The sequence below is a fragment of the Pithys albifrons genome, chromosome 2, assembly GCF_047495875.1.
Source record: "Pithys albifrons albifrons isolate INPA30051 chromosome 2, PitAlb_v1, whole genome shotgun sequence".
In the NCBI taxonomy this organism is placed as follows: domain Eukaryota; kingdom Metazoa; phylum Chordata; class Aves; order Passeriformes; family Thamnophilidae; genus Pithys; species Pithys albifrons.
Genome location: NC_092459.1, coordinates 43,402,636 through 43,428,398, shown reverse-complemented (window position 1 = coordinate 43,428,398; position 25,763 = coordinate 43,402,636). Strand labels below are relative to the sequence as shown.

General features: G+C 40.6%; 1 protein-coding gene across 1 annotated transcript in view; it reads left to right on the top strand.

Moving 5' to 3' along the window:
• The first annotated feature begins 10,169 nt into the window (after positions 1–10,169).
• The window catches only part of PREP (prolyl endopeptidase), a 95,912-nt gene continuing 80,318 nt past the window's right edge, over positions 10,170–25,763 (top strand). The window contains exons 1-6 of the mRNA XM_071548826.1: positions 10,170–10,418; positions 11,704–11,778; positions 18,901–19,034; positions 20,639–20,769; positions 22,270–22,479; positions 23,656–23,777. Of these exons, the coding sequence (XP_071404927.1) occupies positions 10,185–10,418; positions 11,704–11,778; positions 18,901–19,034; positions 20,639–20,769; positions 22,270–22,479; positions 23,656–23,777 (906 nt within the window). The 5' untranslated portion in view covers positions 10,170–10,184. The remainder of the gene's footprint in view (positions 10,419–11,703; positions 11,779–18,900; positions 19,035–20,638; positions 20,770–22,269; positions 22,480–23,655; positions 23,778–25,763) is intronic.

The window sequence follows — 25,763 nt, the reverse complement described above, 5'->3', positions numbered from 1 at the left end:
TCCCATTGCACAGTTGGATGTTGGCAGAAAGGTTTAGGTATATAGGCCGGAAACTTAACTGTTTGCTCCTGCTAGTAACTCACCACCTACTTTGTAGGTGCAGGCTGGATAACAGACCTGCTGATGGTCCTCCCGTGATACTTACCAGAATACCCTGTTTTCCTATAGCAGATTGGGTCCTCCCTGACTCACTGCAAAAGGATCTTCAAGCAGTTTTCTCAACACAGCATAAAGTAACATGAGGTTTCTGGTCACGTATGGTGAAGATATCCTTTGATGTACTTGAGGAAAGGCAAGAACTGGTAGAGTGCCTGAACTACAGGTACCACAGAAGACCTGCCTGTAGGTGTGAGCCCACCAGTTGGACTAGTGCAACCATGAGAGCCATGGATTGGTTGAGTGCTTTCTAAGGCAGACTCCCAGGGAGATGGAGAATTAGGGCTCTCCTCATCTACTTGCTGTCTTTCCAAACCTGATCTTGCCCATTCAGGGACAGATTATGAGGTGGACTGGAGTGGTTGAATGGCAGTAGGGAAGACATGGATAAATTTCTTTTTTTGCATGACTTGTGAAGTGTCAGGCTCAGGTGTAGCGCTCCCTGTAATTACTAAGTCCCTCTCTCCACTGGTGAGCAACTCCTCCTGAAAAGGAGAAGTTAACAGGAGTAAATCAGGGGGAGTCAATCTCTTCTGGCTGTGGTGGGGATGGCTCAGCAGGCAAATCACCTGTTTCAGCCTGGGAGTTGGCACAGCATCTTTCTTGCATATCAGACAACCTCCAGGGAAGAAAAAAAAAAGAGTTATTTTAACTCACACAACCATGGTTTCAGCTTTGTGTCCTGCAAAGAGAAAAGGGAAGGCTGTCCTGAGTTTGGGACCAAGGGATTAATTATGTTTGTTTTCCCTTGGAGAAGACCAATTGCCAGCTTTTCCAGTCCCTGGAACAAGGGATTTGGCTTAATTTATTTTCAGCACCCTCCAGGAAATGAGGCTGTTGGATTTATTATCCTGAAGCTAGAAGACACGTTTAATTTCTTTAGTAGGTGCAGCGACATGGTTACTAAATTTACTGTGTTTATCCGAAGGTTTGAGACTTGGAGCAAGTCTGCTATTCCCAGTAACCACCTGACGCCATGATGTGTCTTTGGCTGAAACCTGCCAGCTCAAATCATGACCTGCCAAGATGAGCAAAGACCTTACCCAGGCAGCCACTTTCAGTTGGCTCTGGTAAAAGAGAAACCCTAAGAGCTGTATCTATCTCCCTGTGAGCACAGCAGTAGTATCAGTTCAGGGCATGGAGTGCACAAGTGATTAAGAAGGCTGGTTTACAGCAACATGCCAGTCTCCTACAAGACAAAAAGAAAATCCACATAGCATTACACAAGAGAAAGGTACATTTCTTTCTCTGATCTCTTTAGTGCTTACACGACTTAGATAACATGCTTATCATGAAGCAAACGGAGATATTTTGCAAGTTTTACTTGGCGTGGTAACAACTGGTACCTTTTATGCCTTTGTAAATACCCTAGAGTTTGCAAGAGTAAGCGCATAAATAAAGTGAACAAACACAGCCTAACTCCAAATAGCTCTTGGCTTTTCACATATGTCTCTAATGAAGTGATGAGAATGAATTTTTGTAATGCAGTAATAAAATACAATTATTTAAATAAATATCTGACAAAATAGTCATATGGCTAGAATAATTTACCATGACATTTTTAATTACTGAGGTAAGTTTTGGTAGAATGGAATGAATAATATTAAAAGACTTAATTAATGGATTCAGTGAGTGTATATTTACAGTACCAACACCAACAACATAACATCTAACATAATTAGAGATCAAAGAAAGTCTCCCAGGCAAGCAAGACCCTTCTTGCAGAAGAAGATGTGGTCTCCTAGTCTTTTATTCTTGCTTTTGTCTCCTTTAAGTTTTTTCCCAAGTACTTTTATTTCCTCTAGAATATTTAACCATAGATAATTAAATAATTATTTTAAAGGATCAAATAACATGCAGCAGTTGTCTGTCGGTTCTACAGAAGCCAGACATCAGAAATGGCTGAAGAATATTGAATTCACAATGCCACTACATATGAAAGCAATGGGGCAAGGGATAGCTAATTAACATCAGTGTCATTTATTACAAATTCTCCTTTAAATTTTTTTCTCAAGATGCATAAAGGATCCTTCTGACCTGAGTAATTTCAGTAGTGTTTTGAAATAGTTAGTCTATGTAGTTATAGGACAGAGGCCTTGTTCTGCCTTGGCCTTCTGCTGTGCCTTTTGATGAATCTCAGGCATGTGCAGAGTTTAAAATATGAAATCAGCCAAGAGGCAAAAATTAATTAGATTAATTAGATGGAATGAATTAGGGGGAAATTTTTGATGTTTTTTTATTTTGTAGAATTTTGTTCCGCCCAGATGTGTTATCCTTATTTCTGCAATTTCTCTTGCACTCAAGAACCTGTTCCAATCACTGAAAAGTATGCTTTCTCTGTCTAGACCAAAGGCCAAGGGAGAATATCTAATAAAAATATTCAGAAGAGAAATTTATTTTCATGAAATTTCTCTCCATTTCTTCTCTTCTACATTTTCTGTCAGAATTTGGAACAATATGGATAGAGAATCGGGGGAGGGGGGGAAACGTTCATAAAATGTTAATCAAAATTTCTAGGTGAAGAAAAGTGTTAAACTTGTTCTGATATGTTTTGGATCTTTGAAATTCCTTCACACTACTCCAGGAGAAGGAAATAACAAAATGCATAAAAGGCATTCCTTTTCCGTAATATTTTTGTATTAAAAACATTTATTATCAACAAATTACATGCTGTAACAGGAGAATAACGTGCTCTAATTTTTCTCCAGGTTTCTGTAAGCTCCAAAGGACTCTGTCCTTGGCCACCTTCCCTCCTCCCTCCAGAGAGGGCACCTCCTCTCTGGGGAAGGTTATCTGTAAACATAAGCCCAACTGCTCATGCTGATGACTCAAATCCACCCGTCTGCTCCCTTCTGTCCAAGCCCCAAGCTCAGCCTGCTTCTCTCTGAATGTCTCGCCATCGGCTCAAGCTCAGTATGGCTCATCAGAGCTCTTAATCTGCCTTCTAAACTCTGTTTGCCTCTGCTTTTTCCAATGCTGTGGCTAACATCATTGGCTCATCTGTTGCTTGGGCCTTCAGTTTGCTCAATACCTTCAGTTTAGGGCTTTCTCCACCTCAGCATCTCATATCAAGGTTCTGTGTAAATTTTGATATGCAAAATTTCAAAGCTTTGACCTTCCTCATACTTCTGTACAGCTAAAATTACCAGTCCACCTTTCAGCCTTCCACCACAAGATGCTACTCCCTGGTTATGACAGAGCCCATTTCCTGCTCCATGCCCACAGCTGTAGGCAGGTTTCTTTTCTCCTCTCGCCTTCCCAACAGCTCCCCTGTCATCAAACATAACATAATTCTCCTCCACGTAGATTGCAACCGCACTGCCATCTTGGACAACCACGGCACCAGTTGTCATCACATATTTGAAAACCTTTCACATCTGTAATGTCCTCTTCCTCCACTGCTCTGGCAATCAGGGAGAAGCTCTCTGTAAAAATATAGAGTGCTCTGCCATTATGCACCTTCAACCTTTCCCCAGCAACTTTCCTTTTTCACAGTCTGCAGAAAACAGGTTACATGCACAATGATTAGTAACATTTTATTATTTTCCTAAATGTGTTTGAATGTAGCTACCTGTTGTTTTGTGTTTGAGGGGTTTTTTATCAAAAGCATTAGATTATAAATGCATGGAGTGTCTCTACTACTTAGGCACATATGGAAAATGGCACAGTAAAGCCCTACTCCACATCTGAGTTACATGGACTCTGCAGTACTAGAAATACAAAGATTTCACATTCAGCTACACAGATCTTTGGAATGCATTATTCAGTTTCAGGACTAGGTTTGAGTCATACTCTTCTAGAGAAGAGGCTAAAGTTATCCCTGAATGTTAACAAAATCCCACGAATTATTTACAAATATAATTATTTAGTGTCTGCCAAAACCAGATGCCTTTCTTAAAGGCACTTCTGAAATTGAATTTTCTTTCATTCTCCTTAGTTTTGTCTTCATTGTAGAATTGTAGCAATATTTTAAATGAATGATTATAGAGTGTGACTAGAGCACTACTGTGTGTGATAACCTTACACACTGTCCAAAGTAGCTTGAATTTCAAATTCGGTGGTCACTGAATTGGATAGAATTTTCTTTCTTCCCCCTCCCCCCATGTATTGAGATGTTCTTCTCAACAGCATTGCGAGTCTCTCTTAGAAGCACATTTCTGGTGCTCTGCCTCTAAAATTTTTTCTTTCTGCAGCAATCTATAGTTGCTATAGTGTTATAATCCAAACCAAATGTTTTCTAAGACGTAACAGAAAGCTCTCTTTCTTAGCCATTTGAACACATATTTGAAATGTATTCAACTTGGGTAGATGATAACTGAAGAAGATATTTCTGGATGCAGTCTTTTAAAAGGAGCTAAAATTGTTTTTCTCTCCAAGAAAAATATATCAATTTCCCTATGTTTAGTGTATTTCAGATTCTGTCAACAAGTTATAAGCTGCTAACAGGAAGCTGCCTTCTGTTTTGCTCACTGCCAAGATTAGGGGTGACATTCCTACCCTCTTGAAATCAGTGACAAACTTCCTTTGACTTCAATAGGCAAAAGATTTCATCCCAAACAAGAAAATTACTATCCTTACATTTTCAGAACTGAAAAGAATTACAATTCTCCTCCCAATTCATAAATCTCTATTTTCAGATACTGCTCTATAAGAATTATTTATACTGACATTCTTTTCAATAGAAAGGTTATCTTAGTTGTTTTTGATGTCTGGAGACAGGAATTAGTTTATAAAGTGTTTTACAGCATACAACAACAAAAGATACCTCAGAAAGGCAAAAGCAAACACAGAAAAGTTAACACCTTTCCATTTGGATTTGCTACATTTCCACACAAACAAATTAATCTAATTTCTTTATCTAGAAAGTGATACATATAAAGACAGTTCTTTTTGCAGTGTGATGTTTGGTGGGAGGAGGTGGAGAAAGGGCTAATTCAAGGATCAGTGAAATAGGTAGGAGAAAAAGGTAGGCATGAAGACTTTTATTGACTTTGTTGGACTTTATGTCACATCCTTCTCCTCTGTTAAATACTGTGTAGGAAGAAAAATTGAAATCCTTCTACTTTTTCTGCAAGAGTCTTCATAAGAAGGACAGCAAAATACATGAACCATAGAGTCCCAGCTAAATTGTATAAGGATACATTTCCAGAAATGCTGAATAAGTATAATCTAGGTGTCAAGAATACATAGTGATTCATAAGAAGGAACCAGAGCTACAAACCTTGCAAACACTGGACATCTCTGTAATAACTTATTAAATGACCCAAACACACCATATTCGGTGAGAGCTGAGATTGGGTATCTACCCAGGGACAAAAGAGCGCAGAGTCTACTATGTGACCTCTGTTATTTTTGCAAATTCTTATTTTAATGGTGAATTATCTGATAAAAATAAAAGGATTTTTTTTAAAAAGTGTAATCAAAAAATTTGGTCCTCAGTGTCTTCTAGGATTAGGATTTTATTCATTCTTCACATCACAAGAAAGGTCACTGCAGAAGGAAAAGATGAGCCTAGAACACTTTAAAAACTTATTTAAAGAAAAGTTATTTTTAATTGGGTGTACTTATACTATTATATGTGTGTTCATCCTCATACATTGATTTAGATAAGTTTATCATAACATAAATATGGTTTAGATTGCCTACCTGATGAAATACTACTTTGTAATTGCTATTCTGTACTAACAATTCACAGACATCGCTGCATCACTTAACTGACTTCACAGCAACTGCAGGGTAAGCACACCAATGCACAGCTCCAGGGCAAGCTGAAGTATGATTCTGCAGCATGACACTGCCTTCAATGCACCCATCCTGTACCACCGTGTGCAGAGTAGTTTACCACAATGAAATATTGCTTTGCTTGATTGCACATTCAAATGTTGATCAGACCTATATCATGTAGTAGTTTCTGTAACTGAGATAATAAACCCATATTTTGTCATGTAAGCCACTTCGTAATTCAGCTCAAAAAACAAGTAACCCATTAATTATCCATAAACAATAAGCAATGATCATAATTAATATGTGGGGTAGATTACCATAATTTAGGAATCAAAGATTCACCGAAAATCAACAGGACTCAGGCACTTGAGTCAGTGCTGCCAAAACAGAAACCTATCAGGACAGATACTCTGAGAGTCACATTCTTCTGAAACGAGTTATTTGCACACCTCAGCACACGCTCATCGTAGCACGACTGAGGTTCTGCTGACACCTGTTGGTAAAAGTCTGAACAGCAGAACTGGTGTCTTACCATTAGGCAAATGAAATAAAAAACATATCAGAAAACAGGAGTAAAGGTACAGACCTGGCTTCATTCTATAACAGAAAAGTTTCCAGTTACGGCTAAATCATTATGGGAATGAGGTTGGGGAAAGGATGAAAAGGAAAGGTAAAAACAAAATTTGCTGCTAGATTTTTTTGTCAGATCTTCCCTGACCAGAATGATGAGGTCACTTCCTACTGAGTCAATATACTACTTGCAGTGAGTCATTGTGGAGACGCTGACTAAGCTGAAAGAGATTTACTAATGACTGGATGATCAGCAGAAGTATAATTAATATCAGCAGAGACCAGTATCTGTTTTCCAAATGATCAGAATCATGCTAACATGGGAGTGTGATAAGATGGCAAAGACTACCGAGAGATTTTAAAACTTTTTATTTTACATATAGGAAGATAATTTTTTGCTTACTCAGCAGGTTATGCTAAAAACTGCAAATATCATCTCTGAACTCTACTGGCTTTGGTTAGGCCCAAGAAAAGGAAAATTTTAGTAGAAATTTACTTTTTGCTACAACACCAAACAATTAAGATAGGCTTTAAATTTTCAGTTATGGTGCAGTCCTAACATGAATCACTTTTAACTTCGTGACAAGCAAACATACTGTAAATGGGAGAAGATTGCTACACTGTTCATTATGAGGTTTTCTGTTTTCAAGACTGCATGCTGCACTCCCTTTTATTTGTACAGGCAGTGCATGGTGTCAGATAAGAAAAACAGGGACAGTGTGTAAATCTGTATTAACTGGTTTTCAGATAAGAAAAGATCAGATGGTGTAGATTTGCTCCTTTTGCTGTTGTTCATGTGTGATCCTTCCTTCCTTCCCAACACTCACTACATCCCCCCTCCTCTCCCCGCAAAAAAACAAAGGAGAAATTTACAGTAAAGAGAAAATTCACTTTCTGTCGCTGGTACTCACCTTTAAAAGAAAATTACCGCTTGTAAAATACAAGTCCAAAGATCTTATCTTGGACAACTATGTACTTGAGTTTCTTTGTACATTCCCGCCTTCTCTGTATCCAGGATGAATTGGAAAGTATCTTAATGGATAGTTGCTGTGCTTACTGGATGCTTGCCAGCCCATTCAGGATTACCCTGCCCTGCACTGTAAGGGCTGCTGAAGCCTGAAAAACCATGGGCGCTGCCGTGTGCCGGCTGTGCAGCAACGTGCAGCCAGACTGCCCTCTCCTGCCAGCTCAGGGCTCTCCAGCCGCGTGAAGCACAGCTGCCCAAAACTCCAGTACACCTCAGACTGGCTGCTTTTACAGCACGAAGCTTTCCTATGGTGATGTTGTGGAAATGCCCAGGATATTGGGATGTATGGCTGCTCAGTGAGAGCTACTCACAAGCCTTGATTGAGCTGCCAAACACCCAGAAATTCGAGACAAATGTAAAAGACATTCATCCAGGACAACACCTTCAGGCTGAAAAAGACATTTTCATCAGGCAAACTGCAGCTCTGAATCAGATGCAAAACCTTTGCTATTAAGTGAATTTGCAGTCGAGTCGGCTCAAAACTCCCAGGCATACTGTGCATGTACAGCTTGTTTGCATAGCCCACAGGAAAGCTGAATGCTTGACAGAAGTATTGAGCTAATAATTCTCCATATGATGCAAATTTTTGTGCATATATAATTCCATACGGGAAGCTTTAGGCAGAAACAGCCTTTGCCTGCCAGTATTCTCAGACAATGAACTAGCTTTTATCAGGAACGGGCATGTTAAGGCATTGCCACTAACCACCTTGCTGGTGGCATGCCCTTGAGCTCCAGAACAAAATGTGTAGTCAGCAGCTGTCCTGCTGCCTTGCAAGGGGAGAAGATGAACAGAGAAACAGGTAAGAAGGAGAAATGGCCAAAAGAGAAAGGAAGAGAGATAAGAAGCCATGTAGGTGTTGTTTAGCGCAAAGCCAGTGAACACAGTTATGTCATTTAGTAACAGTGATCATTATGGGGCTGGCATATTTTCTCAATATGTACACAACCCTCAACCTCCTCACGGGATGTCCAATTAGAGATGGTAACCCTTTTCATTAAGAGTAGGCAATCAAGGCATGGTTCTGAGCTGGTTTGATGCCATTTCTGAAATGTTTTAGATCATTGTCATTCCAGGCAGCTACTTTATTCGCAACCATGAGCATTCTTTGGGCTGATCAGACTTTAAACACCACCACAAGCAAACCTCTGTCTCCAGCTGGTACCATGCTCCACAAGCACCCAAGTTTACCCCAGATGAGGAGCTGGGTGAAGTCCTCCCCAGGCTGACAAGACAGCTTGGCAAGGGCTGTTGGCAGCAACTTCATTTGGAAGAAAAGCAGTTCAGCCATGTTACTATCCAAACCACGACCTGACCCCTGCATGCTGCCAGTGTACAGGAGGAGTACACTGCATCTCTCCCTGGGATTAAAAAATGTAAGTTTTCTGATGCAGGAAACCCCACTGTAAAATAAATGCCCTGCGGATGAGCCTGAGGTCACCCACTTGAAACACCTTTACTGAGTGCACTTTCATCCAGACCAGCTGCACAAGCCAAAGGCTGCAGTGGGGCAGGACTGATAGCCTCTACAGTGGGGGTGAGGGGCATGAGCACCAGCCAGCTGGGCTGGCACACTGGAGTGACCATTGCCACTGGGACTGGGTGCCCAACCGGTCCTTTGCTTTTAGGGTGAAGGGGAGTCTCTGGCAGCTTGTAGTAGAAGCATGTTGAATGGAAACTTGCTGAAAGTTTGGGTGGACCAAGCCAGGTTTAGCCTGGAGAAGAGGAGGCTCAGGGGTGATGTTATCCCTCTTTACAACTACCTGAAAGGAGGTTGTAAATGGGTGGGGGGTCGTGGTCTTCTACAAAGCAATAAGTGATAGGACAAGAGAACATTGTCTTAAGCTGCACCAGGGGAGGTTTAGGTTGGACATTAGGAAGAAATTCTTCACAGAAGGGGTGGTTAGACATTGGAATGGGCTGCCCAGGTGGGTGGTGGAGTCACTGTCCTTGGAGGTGTTTAAGGAAAGACTGGTCTAGTTGACATGGTGGTGTTCAGTCATAGGTTGGACTTAATGATCTCAGAGGTCTTTTCCAACGTAATCAGTTCCATGATTCCATGATTCTGTGCCCCGCCTTTGAGCTCCCCGAGCCCTACCCAGGAAGCAGTTGCTGTTTTCAGGGCAGCTCTGCAGGCTGGACCCTGAGCGTAGCCTCTCACCACACCCTCTTCCACCGCTGTGGAACTGAAAGGAAAAAGAATGAAAATCTAAATTTTTTTAAACTTTGGAAACGCTAACTCTAAGGAGAGTGAGACACTTGTGTGGTGACAGATGCACAACTGCGCCGGGGTGCGGTGAGCAGAAGGGCAGAGCGCAGTCCAGGGCCGGTCCTCATCCCGGCCTCTCAGCTCCTCAGTCCCTCGGCCCAACCCTCAGCCCCTCAGCCCTTCAGCCCAGCCCCTCAGCCCTTCAGCCCAGCCCCTCAGCCCCTCAGCGCCTCAGTCCGGCCCCTCAGCCCCCTCAAGCCCTTCAGCCCAGCCCCTGAGCCCCTCAGCCCCTCAGTCCGGCCTCTCAGCACCTCGGTCCCTCAGCCCTTCGGCCCCTCAGCCCTTCAGTCCCTCAGCCCCTCGGCCCTTCAGCGCCTCAACCGGCCCGCCTCAGTGCCGCCTGCACGTCGGGTGCCCGCAGGGGGCGCTCTGCTGTGCTGTACCTGCTGTGCTGTACCTGCTGTGCTGGCAGCGCCTGGCCGGCAGGGGGCGCGCCGTATGGCGGCGGCGCTCCGCCTGTGCCGCGCTGCGCGCCTGCTGCCGGCTGGTGCCGCCCCGGCCCGAGCCCCGGCCCCAGTCCCGCGGCCGCCTCTGCGTCTCGCCTCCTCCTCCGCCTCATCATCATCCTCCTCCTCCTCCTCATCATCATCATCCTCGTCTCCCCGCCGCTCTCCGCCGCCGCCCGCCATGCAGGCCTTCCAGTACCCCGAGGTGTACCGCGACGAGACCGCCGTGAGTACGGCCCTGGCCGGGGCAGCCCTCGGCGTGCGGCGGCGCCGGGCCCGGGCGCGGAAGACCCGGCTCGCCAGCCCGCTCGGGGCCGCCTCGGGGCGGGCGCTGCTGGCTCGGCTCTCGGGGCTTTGTTCGGCTCCGGCGTGCTCCGTGAGGAGGCTCTTGGATCTGTCACGCCCGCGGGCCGCGGCTGTGCCGGGAGCTGGTTAGGGCGCGATTCGGGCCCCGCGCCGGCGCCTCCGGGCGCGTCCCGCGTGTGCGGGGCCAGGGCAGGGGGCACGGGGGCAGCCACGACAGCGGATCCCGGAGCTTCGGCACCGCTGCTTGTGCCAGGGAAGCCCAGGCCTCGGCATGGAGTGAAGCAGCGTCAGCAGAGGAACAAGTAGCCTATTTATCTGGGACGGCACATCTGTAACATGGTCCCATCTCCTTGTGTTCCGACCGTAACTGAATACACCGAGATTACGGTGCAAGTTTGGCTAAAAGGGGTTCGGGTTTTTTCCCTTCCGCAGAGCGCTGTGCTTTGAGTACTGGCCTGGGAATTATTTAGGGAACTAACATCTCATTTAAATCAAAAAGTTTCCCGTCAGGAGCTGGAAAAACTAAAGTATTTCCTTTCGTAGTTGACTAAAAGGCTGAACTGTGCAAATCTTAACAGTAGATCTGTAGTCCTGTTTTGTATAGTGGAGGAAGGAAGCAAGTAAATTCAACCACGTGGATTATGTGGTTTGGCAGTTTTTTTGTTGGTTGTTTTGGGAGTGGGTTTTTGCTTGGAGTTTTTTTATTATATTATTTATACATGTACATTATGCACATGTTTGTGGGCAACAGTAGTAGGGAGGACTAAACTAGAGACAGTTTGTGTAATCAGGAACCAAATTTTGGGTACATCCAGTAATCAGGTGTTATAATCTGGTTTGAACACCTGGATCTGGAGGAGGCTTTAGATTGTTTGATTTTTTTAGGGGTTTTGGTTTGGTTGCTGGGGGTTATTGTTTTACTTACTAATCTACTCTATGGAAGGATTTTATGTTTATTTCACCATTTTTCTGGTGCTCTCTTTTTTTTCTGAGGACTACTCTGCTATCTTGCTGCCATCACCAAAGAATAGTAATATTAGCAACTCACCTGGGAGCAATGCATTGCTTTTCTCTTTCTTTGCTCCTTAGCACTGTACGTTTTTCTGAAATTCCAAATACCCTTTACCTTGATGACTGTCATTCCTTGCTGGATAGTGTTTGCTTGTATGCATGTCTTTTTAAATTATTGTCTTTTATGAATTCAGGTGCTGGATTACCATGGATGTAAAATAAGTGACCCATACTGCTGGCTTGAAGATCCTGATAGCGAACAGACAAAGGTAACCCTTCTTTGCATGGGAATGGCTGTTTTCACATGGTTCTCCCTTATGCACAGGTACTCTGTTTTGAAGCATCTGCCAGTACTTTTTGAGAACTTGTATAGTGAATGGAGATGTAGTTCATGTGATACCTCCTAGTGCCAAGAGCAATACCATTATTTTGTCCCTGTGTTTCAGTGGGGGAGAGGTTGGATGGGGCTTTTAGCAACCTGATTTACTGGAAAGTGTGCCTAGCCCTGGCAGGGAGTTTGGAACTAGATGATCTTTAAGGTCCCTTCCAACCCAAGCCATTCTATGAAAGACTGGAACACTTTGTATAACCTTGATCACAGAATTTGCAAAACTAAGGCCTTGGTTTATCTGGCATCCATTTTTTTTAGACAATTTGAATGCCCAAGGTGGTGGTGTCAATTGAAGAGAAATATTCAGATTTTAGAGTGCTTTATCCATTGTTCTAAGTACATCTAAAATTGCCATAATAAAATAGTTAGGAAAGGGTGGAAAGCAAACTTCTTTGACTTGCTTTCTTCATAGAGTGACAAAGTGTGTGTGTGTGTTTTCTTTTTAATCCTTTTAAAAAAAAATAAAGCAAAACTAAAACCATTTTCCTCCTGAAGTTAGACTTTGTTAGTGTCTGTTATTACAGATTGCAGATATTGCAGTGTTTTTGGCCTGCAGTCTGGTACAGCTAGACTGTGCTGTTGGAATTGGTCTTTCACTGAGAGAGAATCCTGAAAACTGGTAAGAATGACTGTGAGCCAGTTAGTTCTTCCAATATTCATGATATAGGGACTTGCAGACCAGAAAGTGGTAGGTGACCTTTGGAGGAGGTTTCTTCTCTAATGGCTAGTAACTTTGTGGTAATTGTAGTTCCAGATCTAAAACACTGGTGTCTATTCAATATGCATGATCAAGAAGAGGATGGAGGGCAGGATCTCCCTTTAAAAATACCCTGCATCGTAGCTTTCTGTTAGTGTGAATCTTTCTAGGTTTTCTCATGTATTTGCTTACCTAATACATCTTCATGAGCTTAAGGTTGGTCAAACTGAACTTATTATAACTGTCAAGAGCAAAATAAAGTGTGTAAAGTTAGGAACTCATTCCCTACTTACAAATCTGTCGGCATGGGGATTAAAAAGTTTGGTTTGGGATCAGATTTTAGTGAAAAACCCTGCTGTGGATGTTAATATTAAAAATAAGATATATAGAAAGTTGGGAGAATTTTGATTTTTTTTTAATTCTGGTGTCTTTAAGAAGCAGTAAGCATGGGATAGTTTTGTGCCAAATTGAGAGGGCTGTATATGTGGGAGGTATGGTAATGTCTGAATTCCTGTTAAAACAGACACTCAGAAACAATATTAATGGAGAAAGATAGATGGTACACCTTTTCTGAAAGTTTCAAGGTGCACACCTGAGGTCTGTGCACCTGTGACCAGGGATGTTAGAGGTTTTATAACCTCTCCAGCCATTAGCATATGATATATCTACCACCAGCCATGATTCTCATTTGCCCTGGTGCCCCACCTATAGAGCTCTTCAGAACTGCCCCTTGGAAAAGCTCTGGCACCTCTAGGCCTTCTTCTTGTGTTTTTTCTTCAAGCTATCTGCAGGTGGTTCTTCATAAAAACCATGGCCTTGGCAGGGCATGAGAAAGCTTAAGAATCTGTGAGAAAGAGCTTTAGTAACTTTTCAACACCACCTAAAAATGTGAACAACTCAGGAGAATCCATGTAACCTATATGATTCTAAAAATCTACAAAATAGACACTAAAATCGGTAGGCATTCAGTAATGTCTGTCTTTTATAGATGCCTTGCAGATACCTATTAAAGTGTTTTTCGGGATGCTGTTAAAGAGTTGGTATTGATAAAATGTCAAGACCTGACTTTTTGTGTCCCTATGTTCAATACTATAGCCACATATTCTGAACAGGCTGGGTGGGAACAGTTGGAGGACAGTGAACCTCATTTTCCAGAGGCTGTAGTTCATATAGCAGGCAAAATAAGGAAAGAGGGATTATAACATCCTCACACCAATGCAGCAGCCCAGACACAAGATGTCTTATTGATGGAATGAAAGTCGTTATATCTTACTTGCTGACACTTTAAAAAACACACACCTTGGCAGAATTTTGCAGTGCAGTACTAGTATGATGCAAAAAGTAGAGAGAGTTCCCTCCTAAGTATGCAAGTATATCGTCTTACTCCAAAATTTCAGGAGTTACTGAACAAAAGGGAGTAAAAGTATTTTGCTGTTTTACCTCTTTCATAGAAGAGGTCAGAAAGAAATTATCTTGGAAGTGCTAAACTCCTTGCATCTGCTGTTTCACTGACTTTGTGCTCTGCAGCAGAGGTTGCTGATGGCCACTCTTTCTAGCTAGCTTTTAATGATTTTATCTCCAAGTTCTTGAGACAGTTTGCAGGACTCCTGCAGAGCAGCCATTCTGCACCTGCTAGATCAAAAAACAACCAGAGATTGGTATAGAGACAGTTGAATGACTGTATGGGCTTCAGAAAGATTATGGAGCATGCTGTGTTAGCTTTTCAAACTTTCAGGTCAGTGACCTCGAGACATTTGTCCTTCACATCCTTCCTTCAAGTTGCTCTCTCTCCTTATATGGTCTTTTATATCCCAAACCTGCATTTGTTTTTTTGGAAAAGCAAAAATAACCTGTGTGCACCTCTAACATTAGGCTACTTTCAATTTTCTAAGTATTAAGTACAGAACTAGAAGAATTCCTTGGATATACATACTCATCTGTAGTGAAAGAGCCCCTATTCAGTTCCTGTTTACAACATGCTTGTTTGATTTGAGTAGGTGTAACTTGATTTATGCTGAGAGGGAAGAGTGAACATCATTCATTTATTAAGTTAGGAATCTTTTCTCATGCAAACAAAATTATTTGGATGCATGCTGTCAAATAGATACACAAAACATTGGAATTATACTTTGTTGCGTGTAGTAGAAATAGTCGTGTCAAACATTGTTGTGCTGCTCACAGAAAGCAAACGAGTAGGCTTCACTTAGTTTCTGTGTTGAGTCAGCAAAACATGAAGTTTGCTGTTCCCTGAAGCATGGCTTAAAAAGCACAAGCAAGTGAGATTGGTTTTAACTCTGAAATGTTCATGGTAGTTTCACCTGATGTCCACTGTAGGGTTAAAATTATTGGGACTGAAGGAAATTACATTTATGAGTATAAAAAAAATCTTACTTGGTTTTACTTGGGCTAGTCCAAATGATCTTACGGATGCTGATAGCTAGCAGTTTAAAACACATGAACATAGAAGGGTGAATTTTTTCCTGTAATTGGCTTAATCAGGTATTCTTGCAGTGAGAGTAGAGTGCAGATGGTGCTGTACCTGATTCATTGTAGTTTGAAGGTTTCCATTAAATCAAATGGTTGTGTGGTTTCTAGTTGCCCACGGTCTACTTTTAATTAGATGAAAGTCAAATAGATCTAGAGTTTTTTCAGCCAGATCACCAAGATGATCTTATTCTGTATGCAGTGCATTTTTCTGCTACAAAAAGGAGGTTATTGAAATCTGCAGGGGTCTAAGCAGGACTGTTTCTTGTCAGATGTGCAGTCTTGAGTTGATTAAGCCAGTCAAGTCTCTTGTGGGAAAGCTGTTGTTCAAGAAGTAGAGACTTCCATGCTCACAGTCTATGTTCTTTACTATATGACTCTTTTCCCCTGTGTGTGCTTGGTTGGAGCAGTCAAGGGAAACTATAAGCAAACCAAACTCTCTTCTGCAGATGCACAAATAAAAATTAACCCCTGGACAGATGGGAAAGCTCCAATCTCACTGTAGAGAAAGGAAGTGCAGGATGTGGGTTCATGCTCTGCTACTGTTTGGCCACAGACTTTTAAGACAGACTGAGGAAACATCACTGGCATAGTTGAAATGTGCTACATGGGTAAAACACTTCTGGTAGTGACATAGGTCACAAAACATAGGTCACATTCACTGTTGTCTTGGGTTTGACTTGGCTGGACTTATCAGCTTCTTGGTTTGTTTTAACACTTTGTGGGACATAAAACTTTTTTAGACTACAGCAAAGTCTTTTGCTACTGTGTCAGTCATATTTAGTACCCTGCTCAGTGACAGTGCAGGCAGCAGTGCTTAGCTGGTTCCAGAGATGAGGGATGGGCAATGGGTAAGAAAGCAGGAATTGTGTAGGGTCACGTACGATTATGAACACATATGTGTTTGTATTAAGACTAGAATTGAAACTCTCAAACCTACAATTAATTATTTTAGTTATTATGGACCAGTGTTTTGTTCACATTCTGATGCATTTCCAATTGCATTTAATTTTTGTTAAATACCAAAAAAGTAAGTTCTAGGAGGCAAGCCACAAGATGTCTGATTAGTTTTATTTTGTAATACTTAACAAAGGAATGTGCACTCTTGTAGGAGTTGCACTGACCTACCTTTTACTGAGAAGATGTATATGAACTGGAAATATTTTGCACACAAGTAGCAAAGACTTGTAATGTTAAAACAGTTCACATGTGGAAACTTCTCCTTGGAAAGTATACTATCAGTGGAAATCATTATCTTGAGAGACTAGCTTAGTGAAAAGCTGATAGGTTGTGAAAAGAGCATGGTCAAAAAAATTTTGTAGCTTGTGTTTCTTAGATGAAACTTAACTATGTATTTTTTTAATAAAAATTGGCCTGCTCAAGTTATGGCCAAACACTTCAGCCTCAAGTTGGCCATCCCTACTCTTAGTACAACACTTTAGAAATGGTTTTGCTTTTCAAATTAAGTTATTTTCTGAGATGTCCATAAAGATTTACCTTACTGGGACCCTTACTCTTTCCTTCCTTCTGCTACCAAATTCTGCCCTGGTTCAAGGCTTATGATAGGTTGTCAGATGCAGATATCTACAGGTATAATAACAATCTTTCTTTCTAGGTTCATGAAGATGTACGATTACCGTTAGCCCTCTAGCTTGGGTGGCTCCCTGTTTAGCTCGCTGTGGTGGATGGAGTTGTTTACTGCTGACATACGTTCCTGTGCTTTACCTAGAGCTATATTTCAATTATGTGTTGCTTTTTGAACATGAGTGCAACCTCATGCTCAAAATGTAATGACAGAAAGTTGCCAAACTAGACTGGATTCTTCTCAGTGGAACTCTAAAAAACCTATGATTCCTTCCTCCTTTTTCAGACAGCAGTGGCAGTCACTTTTTCATATAATCTTGGAATCTTTGGTGCATACTAAGAGGAAATTAGAAAAATATATCAAGTCCCTGTAAAAGCAAAATTACTAGTGATTCATTTGTGAGGGCAATAATTAGTATGTAAGCATGCTCTTGTGCAATGAATGCTTGTAAGGAAAGGTGTGTCTTCTTGAATACCAGTAATGAAAGCAGATGTGGTAAGATGTGTCTGTGCAGTTAAAAGTGAGTAATGCACAGTTCCAGTATACCCTTGTAGCAGTGTTATGGTTTGGGTTGTGTTAATGATAGATGGAAAAAAGATGTGTGGCAGTTTCTGTCCAGTAAATGCAACTGTAAAGTGCTTTTGCCCATCCAAAACAGTGGGTGGTTTTATATGTGTTTTGGTAAGCCATCTTTTCTCTGAAAATGTCACAGCACTTGGATAAGTTAGTTAGTTTGTGTAGGATCTGCTTTCTAGATTTTTGTGTACATGGTCTTTGAAGTTCATGTGTTTCCATTTAGAGAAAATTAATTCAGAGACACACAATTCTTGGGTAGATTTGATTGAGTTCTTTCATCATCTGGTTGGGGGGGGAACAGTTATAGCAGTACAATGTGGAGGCTACTTGCTCTTTTGACTTACCACTGGGATGTGCTGTGCACATACTAATTCTTCACCTTAAGAATTAATAAATGGCTAAACATTGATAGCAGTTGGTAAATGTGTGCCAGGTACTCTAACCGCAGCTGCCTTTTCTGACGAACTGTGAAACACATTTGTAGCCCTGCTGTGGGCCCTGCCCTGCAATAAAGTGTAACTCAGGTGTTAAAATACCTTGATCTGATTGCTGTGTGACACATTCAGGATGGGTAGAAACAATGGCCTCTTTCAAAGCAACTGAGAAGGAGACCTGTGTGTGCAAGAGATGAGTGCACAGGGTTTCATGATGGATGCAAGAGGCTGGAGTCCAGGAGTGATGGTCCTGCTGTCACGGCGACATTTGGCTTTGAATTACAGCTAGGCAGTGTCCTGTCCTATCTAATTCATGTTAGAGACAGAAAAGCTTGCATGTCTGCTTGTTAGTAGCTATGATTCACCTTGAGATGCTTAGGTAATTTCCCTTAATGTATCATGCTAAAAATAGGCATGCTGAAAAAGCAACAGAGCACCGGGTTTTCCATGCATGCCATGGGAATGGCAACCTCTAAAAAACAGCTGGAGTGGTGATGGTTTTGACTGCTGTCCTTAGGTGTTTGTGACAGGGAACTGTAATGTTTTAAAGAAACTAGACTTCTCAAAGTTTTCAGAGATGGCATTTTTCTGCCTTTTGTAACTAAGAATTGATCTGTGGACAGTACTTCGGCCTTCTTGGCAAATACTGGCTTGGACTAATTCTGTGTGTTTATGTTAATGAATATGACAATGTTGATGAATATGACATTTTGTATCAGAGCACTTCCCAGCTCCTGAATTGATAGTGCAGTCTGTGGGTAATATTTACCATTTAGGCAAATACAAATAGAGCTTTTGAAAGCATGGAGTGTTTTTTGGATTGTGGTTTTGGATTTTTTTCTTTCATTTTAGTTTTTTGTGGAGTTTTTTGTATGTTTTGGTTTGGTTTTGTTTGATTGATTGTTTTTTGTTTGTTTGGTGTTTCTGTGGTTGTTTTTGCTTTGTTTTTCTTTTAAGGGGAGTGGCAGGAATGTCTTGTCTTTTGTCTGGTTACCTTAGTGCATGCCCTGGAGAGACATTCTTCAGGATGTAAGTTCACTCTTATTACAGAATTATGGTATAATGCAAATAAGTCTGTAAGATTCTTCAGGTGCGACACTGCACAACCTATCTGGGGGGAAATATCTCTGTGATGCATTGCTTCTGAAAATGTTTCCTGTAGAAAATAGGCATTTCTGCTTGAATTCATGTTCTTTTTCGGGGGGTGGGATTGTTTTCTTTCAGGCATTTGTGGATGCTCAGAACAAGCTTACAGTACCCTTTCTTGAGCAGTGTCCTGTCAGAGGGCTGTTCAAAGAGCGAATGACTGAACTCTATGATTATCCTAAGTACGGTTGCCACTTCAAAAGAGGAAAAAGGTATGTGAGGGTTGTCTTTGTGATGAACGTGAAGCAAGTCAGAAGCAACTACTAATTAGGAGAACAAATTATAAATTGTATTTGTATTCATTCTTTTATAGTTGGGAAGTAGAAAAAATAAGCCAGTGTTAATATGTGTGCTTGACTGTCTCAAGTTCCCAGTCATATTATGTTCTTGTTCTTTTGTTGTCTTTTCTTTGTATAGGAAGAACTGTGAGTTTATCAGAGCTAAAACAACTTTCTAGAAAATTGTAGTAAAAGTAAAGCTTTGGGGAGCTTAATGTGCTTATAATTTACGACACTGTACACTGATTTTAATAGGTGTCTTTTTAGTCATTCTAAGTGTTACTTTATTTCTTGGCTTGTGCTGAAGTTAAATCAGAGCAGTTTAAAAATAATAGAAAAAAGCCCTATATTACGGTGTTTGAGGTGATTGAGAGGGCTCTACCAAGTTAAGTAACACTAAGGGAGGGGGGAAGGAACTATTTTATTTGAAGAACTATCCAGACGTCCCGTGACACTTAGAAATTCCTAAATGTAATTACTCCAGTTTTTTACTGAAGAATAGCTGCTAAGGACAGCATCTGAAGAGTTCTGCAGAATCTGCAGAAAGGAAGAGTGCCCAGGGAGGTGCCGTATCTGTCACATTGTTTGACATTTGCTTCCCAGCTTGTTGCACAGCATTGCAGAGGTGACACTGGCAAAAAATGCATAGTCAAATGAAAAATTACTCTTCTTTTTCTCCTATTTCCTTGAATCTCTGTTTTGCACCTGCTGAACATTGTTGTTAGTACTTGACCATATTGCTAGCTCAGATTGCTAGCCAGGCCTTTGTGAGTACAGTTTCCCCTTCTGGCTTTACCAGGTTCCCTGCTTGTATCCAAGTACTGGTCAGTCTTCGGGAATATATAAACTTATTTTTAGGTTTGAATGTTGTCCCATAAATTGCCCTGTTCCCTCAGGTGAAGCTGCTATTTGGTTTGTTAAGTCACATGTTTTTGCTGTAAAGTTTTGTGAAGGAAGAAAAGTGTAGTACCTCTGACTTCCGTAGAATACGGGTATTAATTTCTTTGAGCTCTGTGGTGTTTTGTGATGTGAAGAGAGTCACTCACTAAAGACAATTCTGTAATTAACCATTCCTACAACTTTTTCAAACACAGTTTTAGGACTTTGGTAAATACAGATGAAACAGTTTTTGTTCTGCTTCATATGAACATAAGTCTGCCACCCACTGTGGATTAAAAGCAGCTGTGTGAATGACAAAGCTGAGAACATAAGGGTGGGGAACCTGTGCCAGTACTTGTAACAGGGAAATGCTGCGGCTGCCAGAGATGTTTAATATAGACAGTTATGCAGAGTTTATAGTATACTTAGCATTTTTTGAAATACACTGTGGCAAATGCAGCTTTTATTTTTAAAAGATGTTTTAGGTGCATCCTATAGTCTTTAGCCACGATTCCTACTCTACTGTGAAGCTTATGTTTCCCTTATGTATTTACCTGGCTTTTATTCACTTCATGATAGTCTCATACAAGTTTTTTTGTGCTTGCCTAACTGAAAATCAGATTTTTCCTACCTATTTTTCCCTTCTTGTATTCTTTTAGGTATTTTCACTTCTACAATACAGGACTGCAGAACCAGCGAGTTTTGTATGTACAGGACTCCTTGGATGCTGAAGCCAAAGTTTTTCTTGATCCAAATAAGCTTTCTGATGATGGCACTGTGGCTTTACGAGGTTAGTGAGACAGCGGTTCCTGGTGAGCAAGTCTCAGTCTTCAGCAGAAGCTGGAAATTCGTCAAAGTAATGACAATAACCATATGTGGATTTGTAGTATTTCAGAAGAACACTTTCAAATCTACGTTGGATCCACAATTAAGTTGGTTCAGTTTCTCAGTGCTCTTTTTTTCACAACTTTAACAGATTTTCACTGAAATACGAGCAACTCTTCAGACAGTCCATAGCATGGAAAAAAGCTGATGTATTTATATTGACAAGTTCTCTTAAAATTGTATTTTAACACAAGCTAGCAAAAGTAAGAACCTGTAAAGGAACATAGTGGTAAGTTTTATGAGAGTCATAAAATTTCTTGTGTTCACTAGGGCTGTAACTTCTGCTAGCTGTCCGTTTTCCCACTTCCTAGTGGCTTATTGTAGAAGCAAGACTCTTGGACCTAGAAGTCCTTTAAGTCTGTTCAAAGCCAGTTAATATAAACAGAGGACAGAGTTCATGAATGCTTCTCTCTAAGTGTGACCTTGTTGAAAAGAGGCAATATGGCTTTTCTTAGTGACAAGTCCCACCTTAAACTGTGGATATGAGGAATTGAGTTCGTATAATTTCTCTATATTTCTAAAAATCTTATGACAAAGTCCTCTTCCAAATGCACTTAGAAAACTGACAGCTGTATATCCAGAGGGAAAACTTGTGATGTTGATAAATAAGTGATTGAAGGGTAGGGAAGGGAATAACTGGTGGACTGTCAAAAGGGAAATCACCAGTAAAGTTCTGTTAGGGACTATACTAGGACTTGCAGTGTTCCATACATATTAGAAAAGGAGTTGGCCGTGAGGTAGCAGTTTCGTCATGATACAAAGTTATTCCAGCTGAAGAATGGCTCTGCAGGAAGACCTTAATAATAGTGAGTGGGCAAAAAATTTAACAGGTAAAGATCTCTGTGCAGATAAATTAAGTGATGCACAGGGGACAAACAATCGTAACCATTTGTAGAGGAATGGATAGAATGAACTCTTGAGCTGACCATGACGACATGACCAACAGTGCTTAGACTGTGATACATAGTTCCCTGAAAATGGCAGCCTGGTTCTTGCTTGCATCTCATTTTCCGTGGGCTTCTTTGGTACTGTTTATCTCTGAAAATACCACGTTTAAGTTCTCCACCTGTGTGCATTTTTATTTTCCATCTCTTCCCCCCAGACTCGAGGAAGAGAAGAAATACAACTCAAATTATAATTCAGGTGTTGGGCATAAAATTATGTTACTGAGTGTGGGTACTTACTGAGTATCCTTGCCTGAACTTGCATCTGTGAATGAGTTGAGAAAAGTGCTGTGTATCCCAGCTGGTTCTTTTAACTAATAGCCCAGTTTCATCTCTCTTCTGTTGGGATTTGGCTAGTATGTAGTAGATGACAAAAAGATGTGTGGCAAAATAACAAGAACTTTTTTGAAAATGCTGTTTCCTTGTGCTGGTTTTCAGTTCATTTCTTTCCAATTTCCTAGGTTATGCATTCAGTGAAGACGGTGAATACTTTGCATATGGCCTGAGTTCTAGTGGCTCTGATTGGGTTACTATCAAGTTTATGAAAGTAGAGGGTCCTGAGGAACTTCCAGATACATTGGAAAGAGTTAAATTCAGTTGCATGGTATGGACCCATGATGGAAAAGGCATTTTCTATAACTGCTATCCAAAGCAAGAGGGGAAAAGTGACGGTAAGTATGAGTGTACCAAAGTGCATGCTATGTGGAAGCAAAGTTACCTTTGCAGTACATTGGTGCAGCAAGTGTTTCAGTTTATACCAAAGTAATTAGATGTAATAGTTTATACAGTTAGAGATCAAACTCTATGTTTGTATGGCCAAAGCTTATACTCCGTTACTGTATCTTCTTATCTGCCTGCCTCTGTTCAAAACTTTGCTGCTCCTTATTATCTGGAGTGATTTACTTGTGTTCATACAGGGTGATATTGGCTAGAATTTCATGTCTGGTGGCAGCTTACTTAGATCTTTCCCCCTGTACATTTGTGTGGGCATAGATGAGCTGGTTTGGGATGTTGACCTGATAAATAGCAATCTGAGGCATAAGGTTTTTGTCATTCAACTAGATTAATTCATCTGTGGTTCACAGTACAGCAACACAAAATGTTTATGCTAGCACAGTTCAAGGAGCAGCACATAAAGTAGAATAAATTGCTGAGAAGCATCAGCAGGGAAGGAATTTAGCAGCTCTTATTATAAGGCAGAGCTACCAAAAAGTTTTCTGGAGCTGTGCTCTTTTTTAAACTGGAGAAAACCTGAATTTTACCTCTGTAATTGCTTCTGAAGCCCACCATGTTGCCAGAATTGCAAGAGAGATACCCACCTTTTTTGTTGGGTTTTTTTTGGTTTTTTTAACTTCATGTTTGTGGTTTGGAAGCTGAAGTGTTGGAAAAAGTTGCAAGAAAAAAAAAGTAGTACCTCATGCAGTGCTTTAAAATACACCACTTTTATGTTTCCAGCAATTGGAAATATAAAGAGGTTTTTTGAATGTTAATTAGCAGTAATTAACCTAGTTGCTCAGGGTGAAATGAAGTGCAGACATCAGTAGAGGGTGGCAGGGTTTGTTTTGCTTTGCTTTCGTTGCTGGTATTTCTAGAAGAGAAAGCTTGAAATGATAAATCTTAAATGTGAAGAACTTATTATCAGCAATAAAAGGAAAGGGTAACTGTTTGAAGAGTTTTGTAATAACAAATTTCTGGAGGGGAATGGTTGTAGTTTGGAACCATTCCTCGTTCTTTTTGCTGAATTTCTCTTTCATATGCAAACAGAAACAGAAGTTTCTAAAGGTTTCATATGGTGGTTGTTGGATTTCTTTGAGGACTAATTGGTTTAAATATCTGCATTTCACTAGGCACTGAGACCTCCACTAATCTGCACCAAAAGCTGCATTATCATGTATTAGGAACTAACCAGTCAGAAGATATCCTGTGTGCTGAGTTTCCTGATGAACCAAAATGGATGGGTGGAGCTGAGGTATGGTAAACATCCTTCAAGCTTGTCATCATCATGTTCTGTCTTTCAGATTCTAACAACTGATTGTAGGTATTAAATTGGAAACATTTTATTAAAACAATATGTTTTATTAGTGTTGTAGAATTGGCAATTGAACTAAGGATTGAGTAAGAATTCCTGAAAATAAGATCACCTAGTTTACTTTAAATCACTCTTCCAGCCTATAATGACACAATTACATACCCTTTTTCTTCACTGAGTTCATTCTGTCTGATGCACATTCCAAGACAGAGAAGGATCTTTTGATAGACAATGTGTCACTGTTCTTGTTTTGTCTTGGTCAGTGTTTAGCCCCAGCTTTTGCTTCCTGCACAAAAAGCTTATTCCAATAATCACCATGTCTGGATATTCCCTGCCATGCATTTATTTTGTTTATATTTATTTTCATTATGTCCTTCCTGAAAAATAAGTGTCTTTTCTGCGTAATTGAAGAATGGAGACATACAGGTCAAAGTCTCTTGATACTGTTTGCACAACTGAAGAATATTAGATTTCCCTGTAATGAGTTTTATCATCACAAATATGGTACAGACTGTGTTGTTGGAAATGGAACTGGTGACTGCTGCTGGAATTGATTTCTTAAGGTTATTTTGTTGAACTGCTACTATATAGTGCAAAGGTTTTGTAATTAATGCATGTTTTATTCTTCATATTAGATTTAACAGTGCTCAATTAAGTGTACTGTTTCCAAGTGCTGTTGGAATGTAGTGGTGGTCATTCTGTTTATGGGGGAACTGAAGTTTTTCCAGTGGATGAATGAATACCCACTGTCATACTTTGTATTCTTCTAGCTATTGTGTTTAATCAGTGCATTTTGTTTCTATATAGGGTCTCTTTTGCTCTGATGCTTTTGATAAACATCAAGGGTTTTTACCCTGATATGCGTCCTAGAACTACTTTTCTACACCTCTTTTGAAAAATTTGATCATCAATCAGTGTCATTTTTCAACACATTAACCCATGAAAATGTTGGGGGCTGGTGTGTCTCTTCTGTGGGCTGACAGAAAACAGGTCCTTTCAGAGAATTTGAATGGTGGAATTTAAAATGAGACAGTGAGAAAGTGAAGGGCTTCCCAGCAAAGTGATGACACTGAGCTTTCTGTATACAAGTCAGACTTATCTGTGGGTTCTGTGAATAACCAGAACTTTTTTTACACAATCTCATGTGTTCATGAAACATACCTTTAACAACTGACCTGAATATCAGTGTAAATTTGTAAATGAGGCTTTGGAATTCTTTTTTTTCAAATGTTCAAAAACTAGTTAATTCTGTTGAGTTTAACTGGGAATAAAATGGAATTTAGAAATCATTCTCCTTATTTTTCCCTAGTTCCATAAATAAGTGGGCTTTCTCTTGGTGACAGATATCTTGTAGTGATGTATTCACTGATTCACATGAGTGATGCTCATTATTATTATTCCTTTTCAGTATCATGAGCTAAACTACACATGTTCTTGTTGTGAAGGCAAATTTGTTTTCCATGGAGGAGGACTGTTGCAGTCTGATTCATTAGACTCTTGCTGTAGAACTGCATTCTAGTGCAGTGATGAGTTCTAAAACTTAGGCGGGGTTGAAACAGCCCCATAACTGTTGGCAGGATAGAGAGTGGTGGTGAATGGAGAAAATACCTTCCTCCTGTGGGTTCTTGTTTAATAAATTTGTATCATAGAATGGTATGGCTGCTTTTGACTGTTTTTTTTTTTGAGCTCCAGGAGGCATAAACTTTCAGAGATGCTGTTTTAATGAGTGGTAAAACAGAGATCCACCTCAGTAAATAATCATGAACTTATCTAAGTGAGAGTACTGTAAGACAGCTGATATTTTGGGGTTGTGCTGTGAGCTCCAGCTGTGAAATGTGACTCTGTTATACTGATACTTACGAAAAAATGGTTTTTAGTGGCGAGGAGAAAAAATATTCTGCAATAAATACCCCAACAAATAACAGT